This window comes from Diceros bicornis, chromosome 13, assembly GCF_020826845.1.
Source record: "Diceros bicornis minor isolate mBicDic1 chromosome 13, mDicBic1.mat.cur, whole genome shotgun sequence".
NCBI classification, from domain to species: domain Eukaryota; kingdom Metazoa; phylum Chordata; class Mammalia; order Perissodactyla; family Rhinocerotidae; genus Diceros; species Diceros bicornis.
In genome coordinates, this window is record NC_080752.1 from 17,035,216 (window position 1) to 17,053,383 (window position 18,168).

The window sequence follows — 18,168 nt, forward strand, 5'->3', positions numbered from 1 at the left end:
GGAGGGCCGGGAGGGCTTGCTCTCAGACTGAGAAGAGAAAAAGCGTCACGTCCACGGAGCATGAGGTCAAGACGCCAGGGCGAACGACGCTCCCTGTCTGGGCCTCAGTTTCCCCTCCTGTGAAACGGGTGCGAGGGGCCCTGGCCTCAGGACTCCCTCTCTGACCGAGCGTTGGTGGCTCTCGGAGGAGCTGGTCTCGGTTCCCAAGCCCGGCCCCAAGGCCAGCGGGTTCCCGACGGTGCCAGGGCGGTGTCCGACACAGCGGCCCGCCGGCCCCGCCAGCCCCCCCAGCCCCGGGCGCGCGGCCGCTTTAAGGTCGGGCGGGGCCGCGGGGCGGAGGCGCGGCACCTGGAGCCGCCCGGAGCCGAGCCACCCGCAGTCTCCGCCGGCCGCGAGGACGCGGACCCCGGGAGAGTCGGGGCGGCCGGCACCCCGCCCGAGCCGAGCCCAGGGGACCCGGCCGCAGTGGGCCACGCCCGGGCCGGGGGCGGTGGTGCCACCCCGGGAGTCGGGGGCGCAGCACCCCGGGCGGGGGCGGGCAGGCGAGGGATCCCCTCGTCGATCCCCGGAGTCCGACGCGAGCGCGTGCGCGGGCCGCGGAGCGGGGCCGGGCCGGGCGCCCCCTGCAGACCCGCGGCTCGCCGCCCTCCGCCCGGCAGCCACCATGCCCTTACCCGCGCCCGGCTCCCCGCGCCGGGACCGCGCCTGACCGCCTCCGCGCGACGGCCGCGCCCGAGGTGGGTACAAGCTCCTCTGTCCCTCCTTCGGGAGCACCTCGGCTCCTCCTAACGCCGACCCCGCCCGGACCCCGTCCCTTCACCTCGACCGCGGCGGCTTCGGGGGCAGAGTCTGGATACCCCGATCTCCTCCTGCGTTCTAACTCGCTGGGTGGCCTTGGGCCACGGCGCTCAGGGCCTCAGGGGACCCAGCAGTTACCTGGGGATGGTCTGGACCACTTCTTGTCCTGGCGGTTTAGTTCTTTACAGAAACTGGCACCGGAAGTTCCCCTGCTGGGAGCAGGGACAATAAGATGTTGTGCGCAGAGCACAGAGGAGGGAGCCGAGGCGTGGAGGAGCGGGGTCACTTGCCCTGTGTCGGAGCCGGGGTCCATCCTCTGTCCTGCTCTGTGTCACCGTGCTTCCTGTGCAGCTGGCCGTCTTGCCATCTCATCTTCACCGCTTGCTCCTCCCTGGGAGGCAGGAATTTGAGCTCAGAGATGTTGGGCAGCCTCAGCAGGGTCACAGAGCTGAGGGATAGAATGACCGTGGTCAGAGGGAGCAATAAATCTGATGCAGGGAAAGGCCTCCTCTGGCTGGTGGGAGGTGGGGGGCAGCCGCAGAAAGGCTTCTGGGAGGAGGTGGTGTTTGGGCTGGGGGGTGCTGTGAAATGAGGGCCCTGAATGGGCACAGAGGGCTCCGGAGGCGGAAGGAGCAACAGGTGTAGAGGCCCCAGGTGGCGGAGTTTGGGGGTGTGTGGGGGTACGAGGGAGCTGGGCCTGCCTGGCAGGCCCCGACTGAGCCCCAGGACTGGGACTGGGACTTCTCTAGGACTGGAGAAGTGTCCTCCCTGCTCAGGGGCTGGGGTCCTGCCCTCTAGGGCAGGGAGCCCTTTCTTCTTCTTCCATCAGGGTGCAGGGTCCATGTGTGTGCGAGGTGAGTAAACCGCCTGAAGACCACCTCTCTGAAACAAGGCAGGGGGGATCTTAGGCCAGGACACCCTGCCAATAGTCAATCCGAGCCCCGATCTATAACCATATAGAAAACCACCACATAACAGAGAGGCTGTCGTTCCTCAGTGGACTTGGACACGCGCCCCTCCCAGGGAGGGCAGGGTAGCATGTGTTCTGCCTGCCCACGGGGGAGCCACATGGAAGGAGGGAGACCCGCTCAGAAGGAGGTGACCCCCACACCCAGTGAGAACATGCTAAGGGCGATTGCAGGGCCTTGTCTGAGGCCGGGGGGAGCTGAGGCAGGAAGGAGGGCAGTACCTGTGCCAAAGACTTACAAATCCATCTCTTCACAGCATGGTCTCAACTTCATATACTAAGAAATATAGAGAGATCTAGCTGTGCACACATACAGGGATTTGAGTCAGACTAGTCCTGGGTTCAAATTCCGCCCTGACTTTGGACAAGCTGTCACCTTCGGAGTCCCAGTATCCTCGGACATAATGCTGTTGTGAGGATTCAGTGAGGGGACACCTGTAAAGTGCTTGGTGTGGTGCCCAGCCCGTGTAAATGCCTGGCACACATCTGCCGCCGCCATCATTGTGTATGCAGGCCAAGGGAGCAGTGGAAAGGAAACATCCACACGGATTGTGCTCATCTCCGAGGGGCAGGATTACTGATGATTGGTGTTTTGCATTTTTATTCTCTTCTGTGGTTTTCTCGTTTTCCCGCCATGAGCAACTATTGCTTTTCTAGAAATTAAAAAGCCTCGTCAGTTATCTTAATGCAGGAGTGAGTTCTTCTGGTGTTGAGAAGCCCTGCTGTATCTGGCTTTGGGGCAGAGTCCTTACCCTTTCTGGGCTCTGTCTCCTCATTTGCAAAACAGGACTTTCTTTTCTTGCCCTGACTGCCTGCCTCCGTGATGGGAGTCAGATGAGAAGCTGGGTGTGAAGGGCAACTGTCAAGTGCCGTAGTAGGCAGGCTAGGGGTTACTGGGATTGATTTGCTTGTGGGTTTTTTTTCCAAGCTGGTTTCTCCAGCTTTTCCTCTTGACAGCTTCTCCCAGCCATCTGACTTTGGGTAGGGAGGAGTCAGGTTCTTTTTCTCCCCCCATGAAAATGCCTTGAGCTGGAGACATGAGACCCTTGCCCCAAAGACAGATTCACAGAAGGGAACTGCAGGTAATTTACAAATGGCATTTTTTTTCTATATGCTTCTGGTGGTCTGGGGGCTCAGAAAGATTGGGGTCCAATCCTAAAGCAACCAGCTGGTGCGCTGTGGAGTGGAGACCACAGCCGGCCTCTGCTCTGTGACTGGGTGCTCCCTGTCTGGGTCCTCCGTGGCTGGGTGCTGAGCAGTGGGAGTCCTGCGCTCCCTCCCCTCGCCAGCCCCACCCAGCTGTGAGGGACACTTTTCACGCCACATGCATTTGCCCGGTAACACTTTTCCCTATTTAAGAGCATTTCTTCAACAAATATTTGTTGAGCAGCTGTGTGCTAGGCCCTGGGAGATAGAGCAGAGAACAGGGCCCATGTGGACCCTGACCCCGGGGAGCTCGGAGGCTGCTGGGAGGACAAGCAGAGAAGTTAAACACAGACGGGTAGGTGCTGTGGTCCAGGAAGGCCAGGGGACTTGGTGTGTAAAGTGTCACCCTCGGAGGCTTCTTGGGTGCGGCCGCAGCTGAGCCTCGAGGGGAGATAACGGGAGGTTACAGCAGAGGGAAGAGGATGTACAGTTAGCCTAGAGGCTGGCTTTGGGGTTTCAGCCCCGTCCTGGCTGTGGATCTGGGGCCAGGCTCCCTCCCAGTTTGTTTGTTGTTTCCTGTGCACATTTTCTTTACCTAACTGAGATAACACTGTATGCATAATTTGGTATACTAAGTTGAAAAAAGTACAATATCACAAGCATTTCCCGCCTGTTGTTAAACATTTGTACTGAGCTGGATCTTTTTAAATGAGTCATTAATGGTCCACCTAGAGGTTATGCCCAGGTCTGCTCACCATTTCCCTGTAGTGGGACATTTGGGCTCTTTCCAAATTAGGACCATTATAAATAAGGCCGTGGTGGACATCTTTTTGCACCAAGTCTTGCTTCCTGTCGTGAATTTCAGCCTCGGACCCGTCAGTGTCCTCTTTCACACGTGTTCCTTTACCCGCCCCGGGTTTCTGTGTCTTTCTCTGTCAAATGGCGACGATAGCGTCAGCCTCGTGGGCCTGTGACCAGGCTGAAGCGAAGCTGTGCGTTCCCGGCCCCGAGCCTGGCAGGCCTGGCGGTCCCAGCAAGTGTTCACGCTCCCGGCCTGGGGTAGACACGTGGGAGTCTCATACCCGCCGGGCAGATGTGGCCTCTGAGGCCTGGAGAGAGGCCCGGAGTGACCGTAGCCACACTTACCGAGCTCCCGCTGGGTCCCAGCGTGGTACCAGGAACTTGAGACACACGAAACAGCCCTGCCAAGTTGGGAGCATCATCTCCATTTCACAGATGAGGAAACTGAGGCACAGAGGCATCAAATGACCTTTCCAAGGCTGAAGAGTGGCCTCAGGCAGAGGAGGACGAACACCTGGGTCTCCAGGGCCCGGCAGGCCTCCCACATGGCCCACTTCCTCTTCTCTCTCCTTCTCTGTGTCCAGATGTGTGACGGGCGCCGAGTGGCCTCCACCCTCCGCTACTGCATGACGGTCGGCGGCACGGTGCTTCTGGTGGCCGGCACACTCTGCTTCGCCTGGTGGAGTGAAGGGGATCCAGGTGCCCAGCCCGGCCAGCCGGCCCCACCCACTGGGCGCCCTGTGCCCGAGGCCCCCGGGCCCCTGCTCAGGTCGGTCAGCTTCTTCTGCTGTGGCGCAGGCGGCCTGCTGCTACTCTTCGGCCTGCTGTGGTCCGTCAAGGCCGGCACCCGGGGGCCTCAATGGGACCTGTATCGCCTCTCCAGAGACCTGTACCACCTCACTGTGGAGCCCTCGGAGAAGGAGAGCTACAGGTCAGTGGGGCAGGGTGGGGGCAGCATGGGGCCACAGGTGGGGCACCGTTACATCATCGTGCATTTGCTCAGCAGACTCTCAAGGGGTTCCTCCTCTGGGCCCAGCCTTGCCTGTCCCCTGGGGACATGGAAGTCGATTGGCACAGTCCTGGAGGAGTGTAACACCCCCTGAGAGAGGCAGACACTGACAGACCAGAGTGGTTAGAGCTGTGAGGGAGGGGCACACGTGGTCCTGTGGGTCATGGAGAAATCCAGGAAGGCTTCCTCGAGGAGGTGGCCACTGAGCTCAGCATGGTATGGGGCAGAGTAGCAAAGGGATTAAGAGCCCAAGAGTCAGACCCACTGGGATCCCCTCCTGGTTCTATCACTAACTAGCTCTGGGACTTCAAGTAGATGGTGCAACCCCACTGAGCCTTGGCTTGCTCATCTGATATAAAACTAGAATAATAGGAACAACAACAATAACAGCAAACACCAATATAGCACTTTCCGTGGGCCAGACACTGTTCCGAGTGTTTTTCATAGATTTACTCGTTTAATCCTTACAGCAGCCTCTGAAGTAGGTACTATTAACTCCATTTATAGATGAGGAAACTGAGGCACCAAGATGTTAAGTGACTTGCCCAAGGACACCCAGCTAGTGCGTGTCAGAGCCAGGCCTAGAGCCCAGAGTCTCTGCCCTCACCCACTCCCTAGCTCAGGGGACCCGGGGAGAATTGAATGAGAGGATGTGAGTGTGGAACTTGGCCCAGTGCCCAGCACACAGCAGGTGAGCAGTAAATGTCGGCTTTCCCTCAAGTGACTCAGGTGGCAAGAGGCGGTTTAGGCAGGCAGAGGAGCATGTGCAAAGGCCCAGGGGTGGGATAGGGGCGGAGACACAATCTTGCATGAAGACAGTATTTCTCAACCGTTTTTTCTTTATCTCTCCCTCTAAGGAGCCTTTTTGGGCATTTTTTTCTTAATCCACCCCAAGAAATTATAATACCACAGATAGACTGCATATCTGTTTATGTTCTGTGTGCATATCTGTGCTTTGTATCATCAGTAGATACCAAAGACAGTTTTTGCCCTGTTGAGAACGCGTGCATTATGCGTGCACTCATTATGTACTCGTTCATGCAAGCAAGTGTCGGGTGTGCCTGCCTATTGGGGGCCTGCATACAGCTTCTCTGTCCTGTCCACCTGCAAGGGAAGAATTACTGCTGCCATCTACAGAGGAAGAAGGTGAGGGTTATACAGCTAGGAAGTGGCAGAGCCTGCTGGCTGCGGAGCTTGCGTCTTCTGCCCACACCACTTGCAAGGCACTGGGTTTGGATGCATTAGCGGCTCAACCAGACACCTATGAGCTGGCCGGGGACCTGGACACCCTTCCTCCCCTCGATGGAGGGAAAAATGTATGCTGAGTTAAGGAATGGAGCAGAATGCATTTTTTTTTTTAATAAAGATTTTATTTATTTATTTTTCACCCCAAAGCCCCAGTAGATAGTTGTATGTCATAGCTGCACATCCTTCTAGTTGCTGTATGTGGGACGCGGCCTCAGCACAGCTGGAGAAGCGGTGCTCGCCCGGGATCCGAACCCAGGCCGCCAGCAGCGGAGTGCGCGCACTTAACCGCTAAGCCACAGGGCCGGCCCAAGAATGCATTTTTTTAAATTCAATTCATTTAAACTAAAATAAACACAAACAGTTCACCTATTTCTTCCACTCCCAACCCCCACCTCTTGCAACCACCCATTTGTTCTTTGTATCTATGGGCTTGGTTTTTTGTTTTTGTTTTTTTAGATTCCACATATGAGGGAGATCATAGGATATTTGTGTTTCTCTAGCATATGGCCCTTGAGGTCCATCGATGCTATTATAAATGGCAAGATTTCATTCTTTTTTATGGCTGAATAGTATTCCATTGTGTATATATACCACATCTTCTTTATCCAGTCATCCATCGATGGACACTTAGGTTGTTTTAATATCTTGGCTATTGTAAATAATGCTGCAATGAACATGGGGTGCAGATATCTTTTCGAATTAGTGTTTTCGTTTTCTTCACATAAATACCCAGAAGTGGAATTTGTTGGATCATATAGTAGTTCTATTTTTAATTTTTTGAGGAACCTCCATACTGCTTTCCATTGTGGCCTCACCAATTTACACTCCCACCAACAGGGCACAAGGGTTTCCTTTTCTCCACATCCTCATCAACTCTTGTTATTTCTTGTCTTTTAGATATTAGCCATTCTAACAGATATGTGGTGATTGTGGTTTTGGTTTGCATTTCCCGATGATTAGTGATGTTGAGCATCTTTTCATGTACTTGTTGGCTGTCTGTATGTCTCCTTTGGAAAAAGGTCTGTTCAGCTCATCTGCCCATTTTTTAATTGGATTGTTTGTTTTTCTGCTATTGAGTCATATGAGTGCTTGATATATTTTGGATATTAACTCCTTATCTGATATGTGATATGCAAATATTTTCTCCCACTCAGCAGGTTGTCTTTTCATTTTGTTGATGGTTTCCTTTGCTGTGCAGAAGCTTTTTAGTTTGATGTAGTCCCACTTGTTTATTTTTGCTTTTGTTGCTTTTGCTTTTGGTATCAGATCCAAAAAATCATTGCCAAGACCTATGTCAAGGAGCTTACTGTCTATGTCTTCTTCTAGGAATTCTATGGTTTCAGGACTTACATCAAGTCTTTAATCCACTTTGAGTTGATTTTTGTGTATGGTGTAAGATAGGGGTCCATTTTCCTCCTTTTGCATGTGGCTGTCCAGTTGTCCCAGTGCCATTTATTAAAGAGACTATCACTTCCCCATTGTATATTCTTGGCTCCTTTGTCATAAATTAATTGACCATATACATGTGGGTTTATTTCTGGGCTCTCTGTTCTGTTCCATCGATCCGTGTGTCTGTTTCGATTACTAGAGCTTTGTAGTATAGTCTGAAATCAGAGCGTGTGATGCCTCCAGCCTTGTTCTTTTTCGGGATTGCTTTGGCTATTTGGGGTCTTTTGTGATTCCATATAAATTTTAGGATTGTTTGTTCTATTTCTGTGAAAAATACCATTGGAATTTTGATAGGGATTCAGAATGCATTCTGAGTTAAAGAATGTCACAGATTATTACTGCTCCTGGCCTGTGACTCCCAGAGGTCTGAGGCAATAGAGTAGTCAACAGAGGCCGCTTAGTCCAATAGTCAGGCCTTGGTTTCATCTGGCTGTTAGAGGGAGGGCAGGGCCTTGGGGACTCGCCAGCCAAGCCCTTCACTTCTCAGACGAGAAGCCTCGGTCTCAGAGAGACCCATGATCTACTTGGTCGCACAGCGAGTTAGTGGTCAGTTGGAAACGGGCCAGGCCTCAGGGCGCCCTGGATGGAACCCGTCCCGCCCCGCCCAGCCTGGCCTGAGTGTAGTGGTGGGTGTTGTTGGTACACACGGCCATGTTGACCCAACAGGGTCCAGGCCACAGCTGCATCTGTCAGGTGGGGCCGCTTGGCCTTCATTCCAGCTGGGCCAGGGAGGAAGCCCACCCAGGAGGCTGCAGGGAGCTCCTGGGCCATCAGGCTCAGAAACCCAAGGCTTAGATTGAGAACTGGGGGGGCTGGGTGTCAGGGAGGCTGCTTCTGCTGATGGCTCTGTTTTGTCCCCGGGACAGACCCAGCCCAGCCCTGCTGCCTGTGAGCCCAGCATCTGGTCCTGAGGGAGGCCACTCTGCTGTTCCCTGCCCCCTGGGCCCCTCACTCTCTGGGGGTGCCTGGCTGTGGGTAAATTCATGTCAGAGACAAAGGCCTCCTAGGCTGATGGCTTGGGCAGGTCCCTTCCCCTCGTGGGGCCACAGTGTCCCCATCTATTTATTCTTTCTTACATTTATCCAGTATTTATTGAGCATCTACTGTGTGCTGGGTCCTGTGCAGGACACTGACAATGCAACACTGGATAAAACAGACAAAACCCCTGCCCTCTGGGGGCTCCCTTCTTGAGTGTGAGCCCCTAAATAAGGTGGCTGGACGGGAGGCCCCGCACCCTCAGTGCGCCCACCCTCAGTGAGTACAGCAGAAAAAGCGTGGGCCTGTTCAGACACGAGGGGTTCAGTCTCTGCTCTTTCGTTTATAAGCTGTGTGTCGTGGAGCACGTTATTTAGACTCTCTGAGCTGTGTCTAATTCCTCACCTGTCAGCTGGGGCTGACAGAATTTCCCCCTGGAACTGCGAGGCTCAGATGAGGTGACAGATGGGGAGATGGGCACACTGTGAAGTTCGTGCACACATTAGCTGTTGCTGCTACTGCTATGCATTACAGCTTACAACACAGTCTCATGCCCACTAACTGCTCGTGAGGTAAGGGTGAGGACGAGGCCCATTTCACAGATGGGAGCGCTGAGGTGTGGAGCCATCAGGTGGCTGGGGTGGGGAGCTGTGACAGGCGGGGTGCCTTGAGCTTTGCAATCGGACAGCTGGGGCTTTGCCACTTGGTTGATATGTGACCCTCACTCGTCTGCATGATGGTTGAGAGTCCCCCAGGTGGCCAGGAACGTGAAATAAGGTTAGAGAGCTTTCCTGGTGGGTAGATAGCATTCATCCCCGTCCTCCCCTTTTCCCTACTGTGTGTGCCTGACTCAGCTGGAGGGTGGACGAGCCAGTGCCAGGCTCAGGTCTCCTCCCCCAACCAGCTCCAGAGTTTCCTGTGCCCAGGGACCATAGTGGCAGGCCTGCCCCCTACAACTGCAGGGCGCCGTATCCAGAATACACCGTGAGTGGAGCCTCCCCTAAAGAGGGCCATGGGGCCGCCCTGCGCGGGCCTCGTGTTCCCCAAGGCCCCAGCTTCCTGGACCAGGACCATGGAAACCTGGGGCCGGGTGGGCCCAGCTGGTGACTAAGGTGACAGCAGGCAGCATGAGGGCCACTCCACATCTGCCCTCTAAGCAAACTTCCTGCTGCGGGCTGAGCTCACCTGTGCCCTGCTGCCAGCTGTCGCCTGCTGGGGTGGCCCCAGCCATACCCAAAGCCTGTGTCATGTCTCTAGGGCTTGAGGGAGTGGGGTGTGGTGGGGGTGTGGCTGGGAGGCGACCAGGGCGGGAGATGTGGACTCTAGAAGCCTTATTACCCACAGTTTTCTGAGTGTTGTCAAAGTTTTTTCCATTTTCCCCTCCCCTGAATCTATAAAGTGGGAATTGTTATCCCCATTTACAGATGAGGAGAAAGAGGCTCAGAGAGGGTGAGACATGGTCTAGGTCACACAGCAACAGAACTTGGCTTGCCTGCCTCCAGGAGCAATATTCTTTGCCTGCCCTCCCCTGCAAAGGATGCTGGGAGCTCAGAGGAGGCTGAGGCCCCTTAGCGGCTTCCTCAGCTGCGGGGCTCCTGGGCTGCCTTCCAGAGGAGGAGGGACTGTGAGAAGAGTTTGGGAGAGCACTGGACGGGGAGCCCCAGGTTTGGCTCCTGGTTGGCACCTCCACCAGACTGGCGCGCAGGCTCCCCCAGCTGCTCTGTGACCCTGCCTGTGACTGGGGCAGCCAGCCTGCCTCCCAGCGGGCCGCTCTGAGGCCTGCGGTGGGCTCGGGCTGAGAAGGCACGTTGCCCAGAGAAGGGTCCTGTCCTGGCGGGCGATGGTGTTCACGGGGGGGCAGCAGGTTCCTGGCACAGCCCCTCCGCCAGCTCCTGGGATGAAGTCCCCTCCGCTTCCTCCTCTGTCCTCCGGGGCCGCCTCCCCCCTCTGGACAGGCGGGCGCGCTGGACGGATTGGACTGCTTCCCGCCAGCTCCAGACCGGTGACCCTGGGCGGCTGACCGCCTCTCTGAGCCTGCGTGGGGCTTGCCGTGCTGAGACCGTGATGAGTCTCGTTTCCCACGCCCCTTCCTCACGGAGCCTTTCGAGATTTTGTTACGGGCCCCCATTTATGGAGCGTGTGCTGAGTGCCCCCCCATCATCTCATTTAATCTTCACAGTCCAGTGAGGCGGGTGCCGTTACTGTCCCCATTTTACAGATGGGGAAACTGAGGCCCAGAGCAGTGGGGTTATTGACCATGATTTCCCACCAGGAATGTGGCAGAGCAGGGAGTTGAACCAGCCAGTGCCCAGGCTCATAACCAGCCCTCGAGCCACTCGGTGTGGGAAGTGACCTTCGAGATCACCTAGTCGGGCCCTGTATTTGGCAGTATCATCCCCGCAGAAACAGCCCCGACCTACGATCAGTGACACTCCCACTCCCCAGGGTCCCTGGAGGGGAAGGGGCAATGACTTCCCAGAGGCGACCCCCCAGCGCCCTGAGAGGACTGAGGGCCAGTCTCATTCCCATCAGCCTTGGTGTGGCTGGAATGTGGGTGACCTGGTCAGGGGGGCCCCGGAGGACCTGGTCCTGCCTCCGATCCCTGCAGGGTGGTGCATCTGAGGGAGGTGGGGGCAAGTCACGGGAAAGCTAAGCTGTCCAGAGATAGAAGTGGTTGACCTGGTAGGTAGTGTGCTCTCCATCTCTGGAGGTATAGCAGAGGTGCTTGCTTGGCCGACTTACCATATCAGGGCCTCAAGTGTCCAGATGGGCAGGAGCGCTGAGGTCTCCCATCCTGCCCTGAGCATCCGCAACTCCAGATCTTGTAAGGGATATTACAGGAAGCGGGAGTCTTTCTGCCCGTGGACCATCACTCAGCCTTTCAACAAACATTCCCCAAGCACCTGCCCTCCATGCCCGGACACTCAGAGTCAGTCCCTGCCCTAGGGACAGCCAGACGGGGTCAGTGTGGTCACAGAGGAGAGCACTGTGGGGCCCAGAGCGGGGAGTGGGAGCTTTGCCTGGGGAGGGACGAGTCAGAAGGGCTTCCCAGAGGAGTCTCCAAGGACAGGTGGGGACTGACCAGCAGGGAGGGGTGAGGGAGGGCCTTGCCCTGCAGAGAGAGCTGAGGAGCATGGGGAGGTGTGGTCAGCACTGGGCCCTGACTCGATGCAGCAGGGCGGGTGGAGGGGGAGAGTGGAGGGCGGCAGGGCCTGCTGGCCGCTTCACCTGTGTCCTGGGGCACCGGGAGCCCGCCCTGCCCCAGCCTTCCTCACTCCCTCCCCGGCATGCAGCAGGCTGTTGCCCTCGCCCCTGCTGACAGCCTCTCTCCTCCTGTCCCTGTAGGACCCCAGAGCTGGTGGCCATTCCCACTTACGAGGAGGCCGTGCGCTGCTTGCTGGCTAGGGGGCCCCCGACGCCGCCGTACCCCCGGGAGGAAGGCCTGTGGGGGACCCGGCCCTCCTCGCCTCCACCCAGCTACGAGAGCATCGTCTTCGCTGCTGACGCCACCTCTGGAGAGACAGTCCCGGGGGCTGCCGGCCCCTGCCCAGGCCGGGCTCAGACCGCGGGGGACGTTAAAGGCTCCTGGCAGGCTGCAAAGCCAGGAACAAACGCTGAGCTGCTTCTAGTGTCTGGTACAGAGCCTCGTACACAGTAGGCACTCAACACATGTTTGTTGCTGAATGCCGTTATATTTACCTAGTGCTATAAAACAAACAGCTTAAAATAAATCCATGTCATCATCTGGGTTGCCTGGGCCCCCCTGCGTGGTTCTTCTGCCCCACGTGATGTTGCTGGGGCCGCAGTCAGCAGAGCCCCGCTGGGCCAGAGCAGCTGAGATGGCGCACCCACAGGGCTGGCCGTTAGTGCTGGCTGTCAGCTGGGGGATGTTGTGGTGCAGATGGGAAAATTAGGGCCAGAGGCAGAGCCAGGACAGCCAAGGTCACATGCTGAGTTTATAACCACAAGAACGTGGATCTGAATTCACACCACCCGTGTGAGGGTTCTACCAGGTACCAGCTGAGTGACCTCCTCTCTCTGCCTCAGTTTCCTCATCTGTAAAATGGGAATTGGGAATTAAAGTGGCACCAGCCCCTACCGCAGAGAGCTGCTTTGTGAGGATTGAGTGAGACCATAGCAGCTGACACGGTGAGCTCATACTGACCCTGCGGGGTCCGTGCAAAACATCAAATAATAAGTGCAGATTTCTCAGCCCAGTGGCAGGCGTCTGTTAAGTATGCAGTGACTGTCAGATTTTGTTAGTGGAGGTAACCGCCTCCACCAAGTGCAGATTTGGCCTCTACTCCCATCTCTCCTGTGACGGGGAGCTCACTTCCTCTCCTTAGTTTCCATGTGTGGGAGAAATGTCTGCTTTCTGTCCAGGCACATTCTGCATCCCTACATCTGCACATCACGCCACTCACAGATGAGAAAAACCAGCTCAGAGAGGTTAAGTAACCTTCCCCGGGTCACGCAGCAAGTAGGGGTTCAGAGTCCCAGGGCTCAGTCCACTGGATGAGGGCAGCATTCCGAGGGCCTCCCGTGTGCTGGGCCAGGCCTTCCGCCGTTCTGCCACATCCTCGAGGCCCGCTCCTGCAGATGCTCTCCCCATTTCACAGGCCTGGAAACTGAGCCCCAGAGAGGCAGCATCACAGAAAATGAAGGCCGAGCCAGAGTTTCCGTTCAGCCCTGGCTGGGCTCCAGGCCTGGGTCTTCCCACCTGGGCTAGACCCTCTCAGTAACTGCCCATTCGGTCTCCCTGCTTCCGTGCGGGCCCCCTGCAGTCTCTTCTCAGCTCAGGGGTCAGAATGAGCCAGGTCAAACCCAGGTCAATGACGTCCCTCCTGGGCTCAGAACCTGGAGTGGTCCCAGCTCACTTGGAATAAAGAAAGGCCTGTGATGGTCTGGGTGGGGCCCTGCATCTGGGGCTCCCTCCTCCTACCGCTCCGCCCTCTTGCCTCTGCTGCCCTGCTGGGGCCTTTGCACTTGCCCTTCTCTCTCTCCAGAAGCTTCTCCCCAGCTCGCTCCTCACTTGCCTCACATCTTTGCTCCATCCCTCTCTTCACAAGGCCATCCTTGACCACTCTGCTGAAAACTAAATCCCGCCCCGCACCCGCACCCCCAGTCTCCTTCCTGCTCTATTTTGTAACCTGTCACCATTTAACATTTTACCTTAAAATTTTTTTATTTGTTTATTGTATGTTTATCCTCACTGAGCATAAGCCCTACAAGAGCAGGGGTTTTTGTTTCTCTCTTTCACGTTTGTATCCCTAAAGCCTAGAAATGGTGTCTGGCCCGTGGACGAGGCTCGGTAGGTATCTGTTGACTGAATAAATGAATCCATGATTGGGGCCGGCCTGGTGGCGCAGCGGTTCAGTGTGCACGCTCCGCTGCGGTGGCCCGGGGTTCGCCGGTTCGGATCCCGGGCGTGTACTGACGCACTGCTTGTCAAGCCATGCTGTGGCAGCGTCCCATATAAAGTCGGGGAAAATGGGCACAGATGTTAGCTCAGGGCCAACCTTCCCCAGCAAAAAAAAAAAAAGGAGGATTGGCAGATGTTAGCACAGGGCTGATCTCCTCACAAAAAAAAAAAAAAAAAAGAATCCATGAATGTCAGCTGTTGTCACTCTTGGGCCCTCTCTCAGCCACGCAAGCCAGATCCCCTGGGTCTTCTGTAATCCTCTCCCTCTCCCATCACCAAATCCTGGATCCCAGTCTGTGCCCCCTTCCCTTCCTGTCCTCCTCTCTGTCTGCGCCTTGACCTTCCCGCTATGATGGAGATGGAGGTTTGAATCCTGCCTCAGCCCTGACCTTGCTGTGTGACCTTGAGCTGGTCACACACACCCCCCAGTTTCCCATATGCATCATGAGGATGGGGGTGTGATTTATCCGCAATTCCTAAACAGTTAATGGGGTCCCAGGCTGGGAAGCCAGGCCCAGCTCCCCTCCTCCCCCAGGTGAGGAATCTCCCCCAGGCAGGGAGTTAATGAGCCACAGCTGTGACTTGGAGGCCCCACCTCTGCTGGCAGGAGCTGGAAGGGAGGGGTGGGGAGGGCCGGTGACTGGAAAGAACTTTTCTGCTTTTGTCTCTACTTGTCAGCTCATCTGTGAAAGCCCCCAGGAGGGCCAGGGCCTTGCCCGAGGTCACCAGCACCTACATGTAGGCTGAGCCTTCTGAGCCTGGCCCCCCCAGGCTTCCGTCACCCTCTGGGTTGGCTGGTGACCCCGCCCCCTGGAGCTCCCCACCTCAAATCCGTCGGAAATTTCCCGATCGGAAATTCCCATGCCACCTGCACATAGCTCCCCCACAGCAACTAATTTCCCCTAAAAATTGTTTGCCTCAACCTGTCTCTCCCTAGGTTTCCGCCAGAGCCTGGCAGCTGCTCCTCTGCTGCCACCTCCTCGTGCGTCCTCCAGCTTGATCTCAGCCCCAGAGGATCGTCGTACAATTAAACTCTGATCGGGGTCAGGCCTCTGCACAGGCCCCCCTTTAGAGGCCCCGTCGGCCGCTCAACGATATCGCACACCTTCGCGTGACCCCGGGAGGTTTCCTGCCTGTGCTTCCCTCTCTGGCCTCCCTCTCCCCTGGAACTTATAGCCATCCCTCTGTCCCCAAATATGAATTGAGACCCTCCCTACCCAGTTCTAGCCCCTGGTGACAACGCAGTGAACAAGAGCGTCCCCACTGAGACAGGCAAGAGACAAGATGAATAAATAATGTATTTGGATAGATGGTGACGAGTACTATGGAGAGAAACAAGTTGGGAGAGGAGGACAGGGAACACCTAGGGGTGGGGGTTCTGCAATTGTAGATGTCACATCAGGGAAAGCCTTGCTGTGAAGCTGACATCTGGACAAAGACTTGAAGGAGGTAAGGGAGGGAGCCATGCAGATATCTGGAGGAAGAGCATTCCAGGCAGCAGGAACAGCAGGTGCAAAGGCCCTGGGGTGCCTGTGTGTTCCAAGAAGAGCATGGAGGCAGGGTGGCTGGAGGAGAGTGAGTGAGTGGAGCCGTGGCAGGAGAGAAGCTCAGAGGGGTGAGGGGGTGGGCGGCATGGGCAAATTATCTAGGGCCTTGTCGGCCATTCTGAGGTCTCTGGCTTTTACTCTGATGAGACAGAGAGCCACTCCAGGGTTCTGAGCAGAGGAGTGACCTGGTCTGACCTGGCATTTGAGTTGAAAAGAGACGTCAGGGAGCAAGAGTAGAAGCAGAGACCACTCAAGGAGACAGAGATGATGGGGGCTCAGACCAATGATGAGCAGTAGTGGGGGGAGAGAAGGGATGGAGGTAGAGTCAAGAGGATGTGGGTGTGAGAGAGGAGGGGAGGATGTTGGCCAGGATTCTAGGTGATGGCCTGGATAACACTGGAAGGATGGAGCTGACATGGGAGGAGCAGGTCTGGGGAGGATGGGGAAGAGTATGCAGTGTAGAGGCAAGTGTGCACATGGCATTTCGAGTTTCATGCGCTTACTGGCCCCTGGGCCTTTGCACGTGCTGGTCTCTTTGCCTGAACTGCTTTTCCTGCCTCGACAGAAGAACTCCACTGACTTTTCAAGGATCCCTTCTGTGAACCTGTCCCTTCTGGCCTCCCCCCCACCCCGAGGTCTGTCCCTCTCTGCTTTGTGCACACGCTGGAACTCACAGGTATCTCAGAGCCTTTACCATATTGTGCCCCAGAAGGCTGGACCAAATGCCATCACTCTCTGAAACTTGGCGTTCAGAGTGTCCTGCAAACAGTAGGTGCTCAGCAAGAGACTGGCTCGGGACCTGGTTTGAATCCTGGCTGTACTATTTACAGGTTCTGCGACCTCGGCCCGCTCACCTTGCCTCCGTTTCCGCATCTGTCGAATGGGTGTGAGCTTTGCGCTCCCTGGTTCTCAGGGTCTTGCCCGGATCCTGCATGCGCCCCGACGGGAGGAAGACAGAGGTCCGCGCGCCCTCTGCTGGAGGATGACCAAGTTCTCGGCCGCTGCTCCCGGTCTCCCCCACTTGGCAGGAGGGAGGGGGAAGTCAGGGGCGGGCGCGGGGGCGGGGGCGGGGGCGGGGGGACCGCGGATAACCCGACACTTCCCACGCACCGGACACACCCGCTCGCGTTCACCCTCGCACGGCTCCGTGGAGGAGCGCAGGTTAGACCCGTTTTAGTGAGCACCTACTTGTCCCAGAGCGCCTTGCTCGTTGTCACCCCCCCCCCGGCCCCTTTTTTTCAGAGAAGAGAAAAGGGAGAGAGGAGGCTGGGTCGTGGAGAGGAAAGACAAGGTGCAGCGACGGGGAGCGTGCTCAGGCACCGGGAGGCCTCTCGGGAAGGGAGAAGGACCAGATCCGTTACCCCGGGCTGGGGCTGCGTGGGTCCCGTGCCGCTCAGCCGCCGACTCAGTCTGGGGAGGTCTGGCCGGTCCCTGCCACTCCCGGGCTCAGTTCCCGCGCCGGGCTGCGGGGCGGGGCATCGCCGAGAGGGCGTGCTGCGACGGCCACCAGGGGGCTCGAGAGGCTCCTGGGGGACCAGACCGTGGAGAGCCACTCCCACCCCGCCAGGGCAACAAGACCGGAGAGGGCTGCCCGGGGTCCCTCTGGGCCTCGGTCTCCTTTTCTGGGCGGGGCACTCGTCGCTTCCCTTCTCTGAGCCTCTGTAAGACGATGATGACAGCGTTTCCGTGGAGGGTCCCGTCGTGCCGATAATCACAGATGACAAAGCATTTTCTCCTCTATTAGGTCGCTTCCCTGCACAGTACCTGGGAGGTGGCCTGCTACCACGATCAATTCACAGGTGACAAAACTCAAGCGCAGAGAGGAGCCACCAGCCCGAGTTCACCCCCCGGGAATCAGACCTAGGTGTGACCGGTGACTCTCAGCCCATCTCTGACCCCTCACTGGGAGGGTCTCCTGGGCTCCGTTATGGGGACCTCCTCTGCTGGCTGCGAGTGCAGCCCGGCTGGAAAAAGTGTCCGTGGGCAGGAACAGCAGGCAGAGGGTGTGGCTGAGCATGGATGTGTGGGGGGGTGTCAGGGAACAAGCACAGCTGGCGGGAGGGAGACAGTGATGACAACAAACAGGAAAATCCCCGAACCTGCTGAGTCCGGATGCCAAATGAAAGCCTTTGATCCCACATCAGCAAGTCAACCCTGCACAGACTACAAATTAACATCATCTTTTAGAGATACCCATGGCCCTCATTCTCCTATAATCCTGTAAGGAAATCTGATTTTTCCCATCTGCCTGTCCCCAGGACTGAAATTCCATCATTAGAATGTCATTCTGGTGGGGGGCCGGTGGCGTAGCGGTTAAGTGCACGCGCTTGGCTTCAGCGGCCCCGGGGTTCGCAGGTTTGGATCCCGGTTGCCCAACAGCACACCGATTGTCAAGCCGTGCTGTGGCAGCGTCCCGTATAAGGTAGAGGAAGATGGGCATGGATGTTAGCCCAGGGCCAGTCTCCCTCAGCAAAAAGAGGAGGATTGGCAACAGATGTTAGCTCAGGGCTAATCTTCCTCACACACACACACAAAAAGAATGCCATTCTTAGGACTAAAGCATCTTCCTAGTTTGGGAGGCAAGGAAATGGCTGTCAGTCACTCCCATCCTACAGGGACGTTAACGCACCAGAGCCTCTGCAGAGGGCAGCTCAGGGTGAGCAGGTCGGAGTGGAGCACAGAGGACAGAGGAGTAGGAGAAGAGGACAGAGGAACCCATGAGGCCAGGCTTGGAGACAGCTCTGGTCCTGGGAGGGACTATTAGCCCGTTGTACAGAGGAGGGAAACTGAGGCACAGGGAGGTAAC

The 18,168-nt window shown here is 56.7% G+C and overlaps 1 protein-coding gene across 1 annotated transcript; it reads left to right on the top strand.

The window, feature by feature from the left end:
• The first annotated feature begins 540 nt into the window (after positions 1 to 540).
• On the top strand, positions 541 to 12,145 carry TMEM61 (transmembrane protein 61). The gene is made up of 3 exons (XM_058551994.1): positions 541 to 737; positions 4,297 to 4,643; positions 11,739 to 12,145. Exons 2-3 carry the CDS (start codon positions 4,297 to 4,299, stop codon positions 12,049 to 12,051), a joined length of 660 nt encoding a protein of 219 aa, XP_058407977.1. The 5' UTR covers positions 541 to 737; the 3' UTR covers positions 12,052 to 12,145.
• The last annotated feature ends 6,023 nt before the right edge of the window (positions 12,146 to 18,168 follow it).

What these genes read in the sequence shown, in the direction of transcription:
- TMEM61 (XM_058551994.1), top strand. Translation starts at nt 4,297, where the DNA reads ATGTGTGACGGGCGCCGAGTGGCCTCCACCCTCCGCTACTGCATGACG. An exon ending in TCGGAGAAGGAGAGCTACAG is followed by an intron (nt 4,644 to 11,738) that starts GTCAGTGGGGCA and finishes CTGTCCCTGTAG; the next exon opens with GACCCCAGAGCTGGTGGCCA.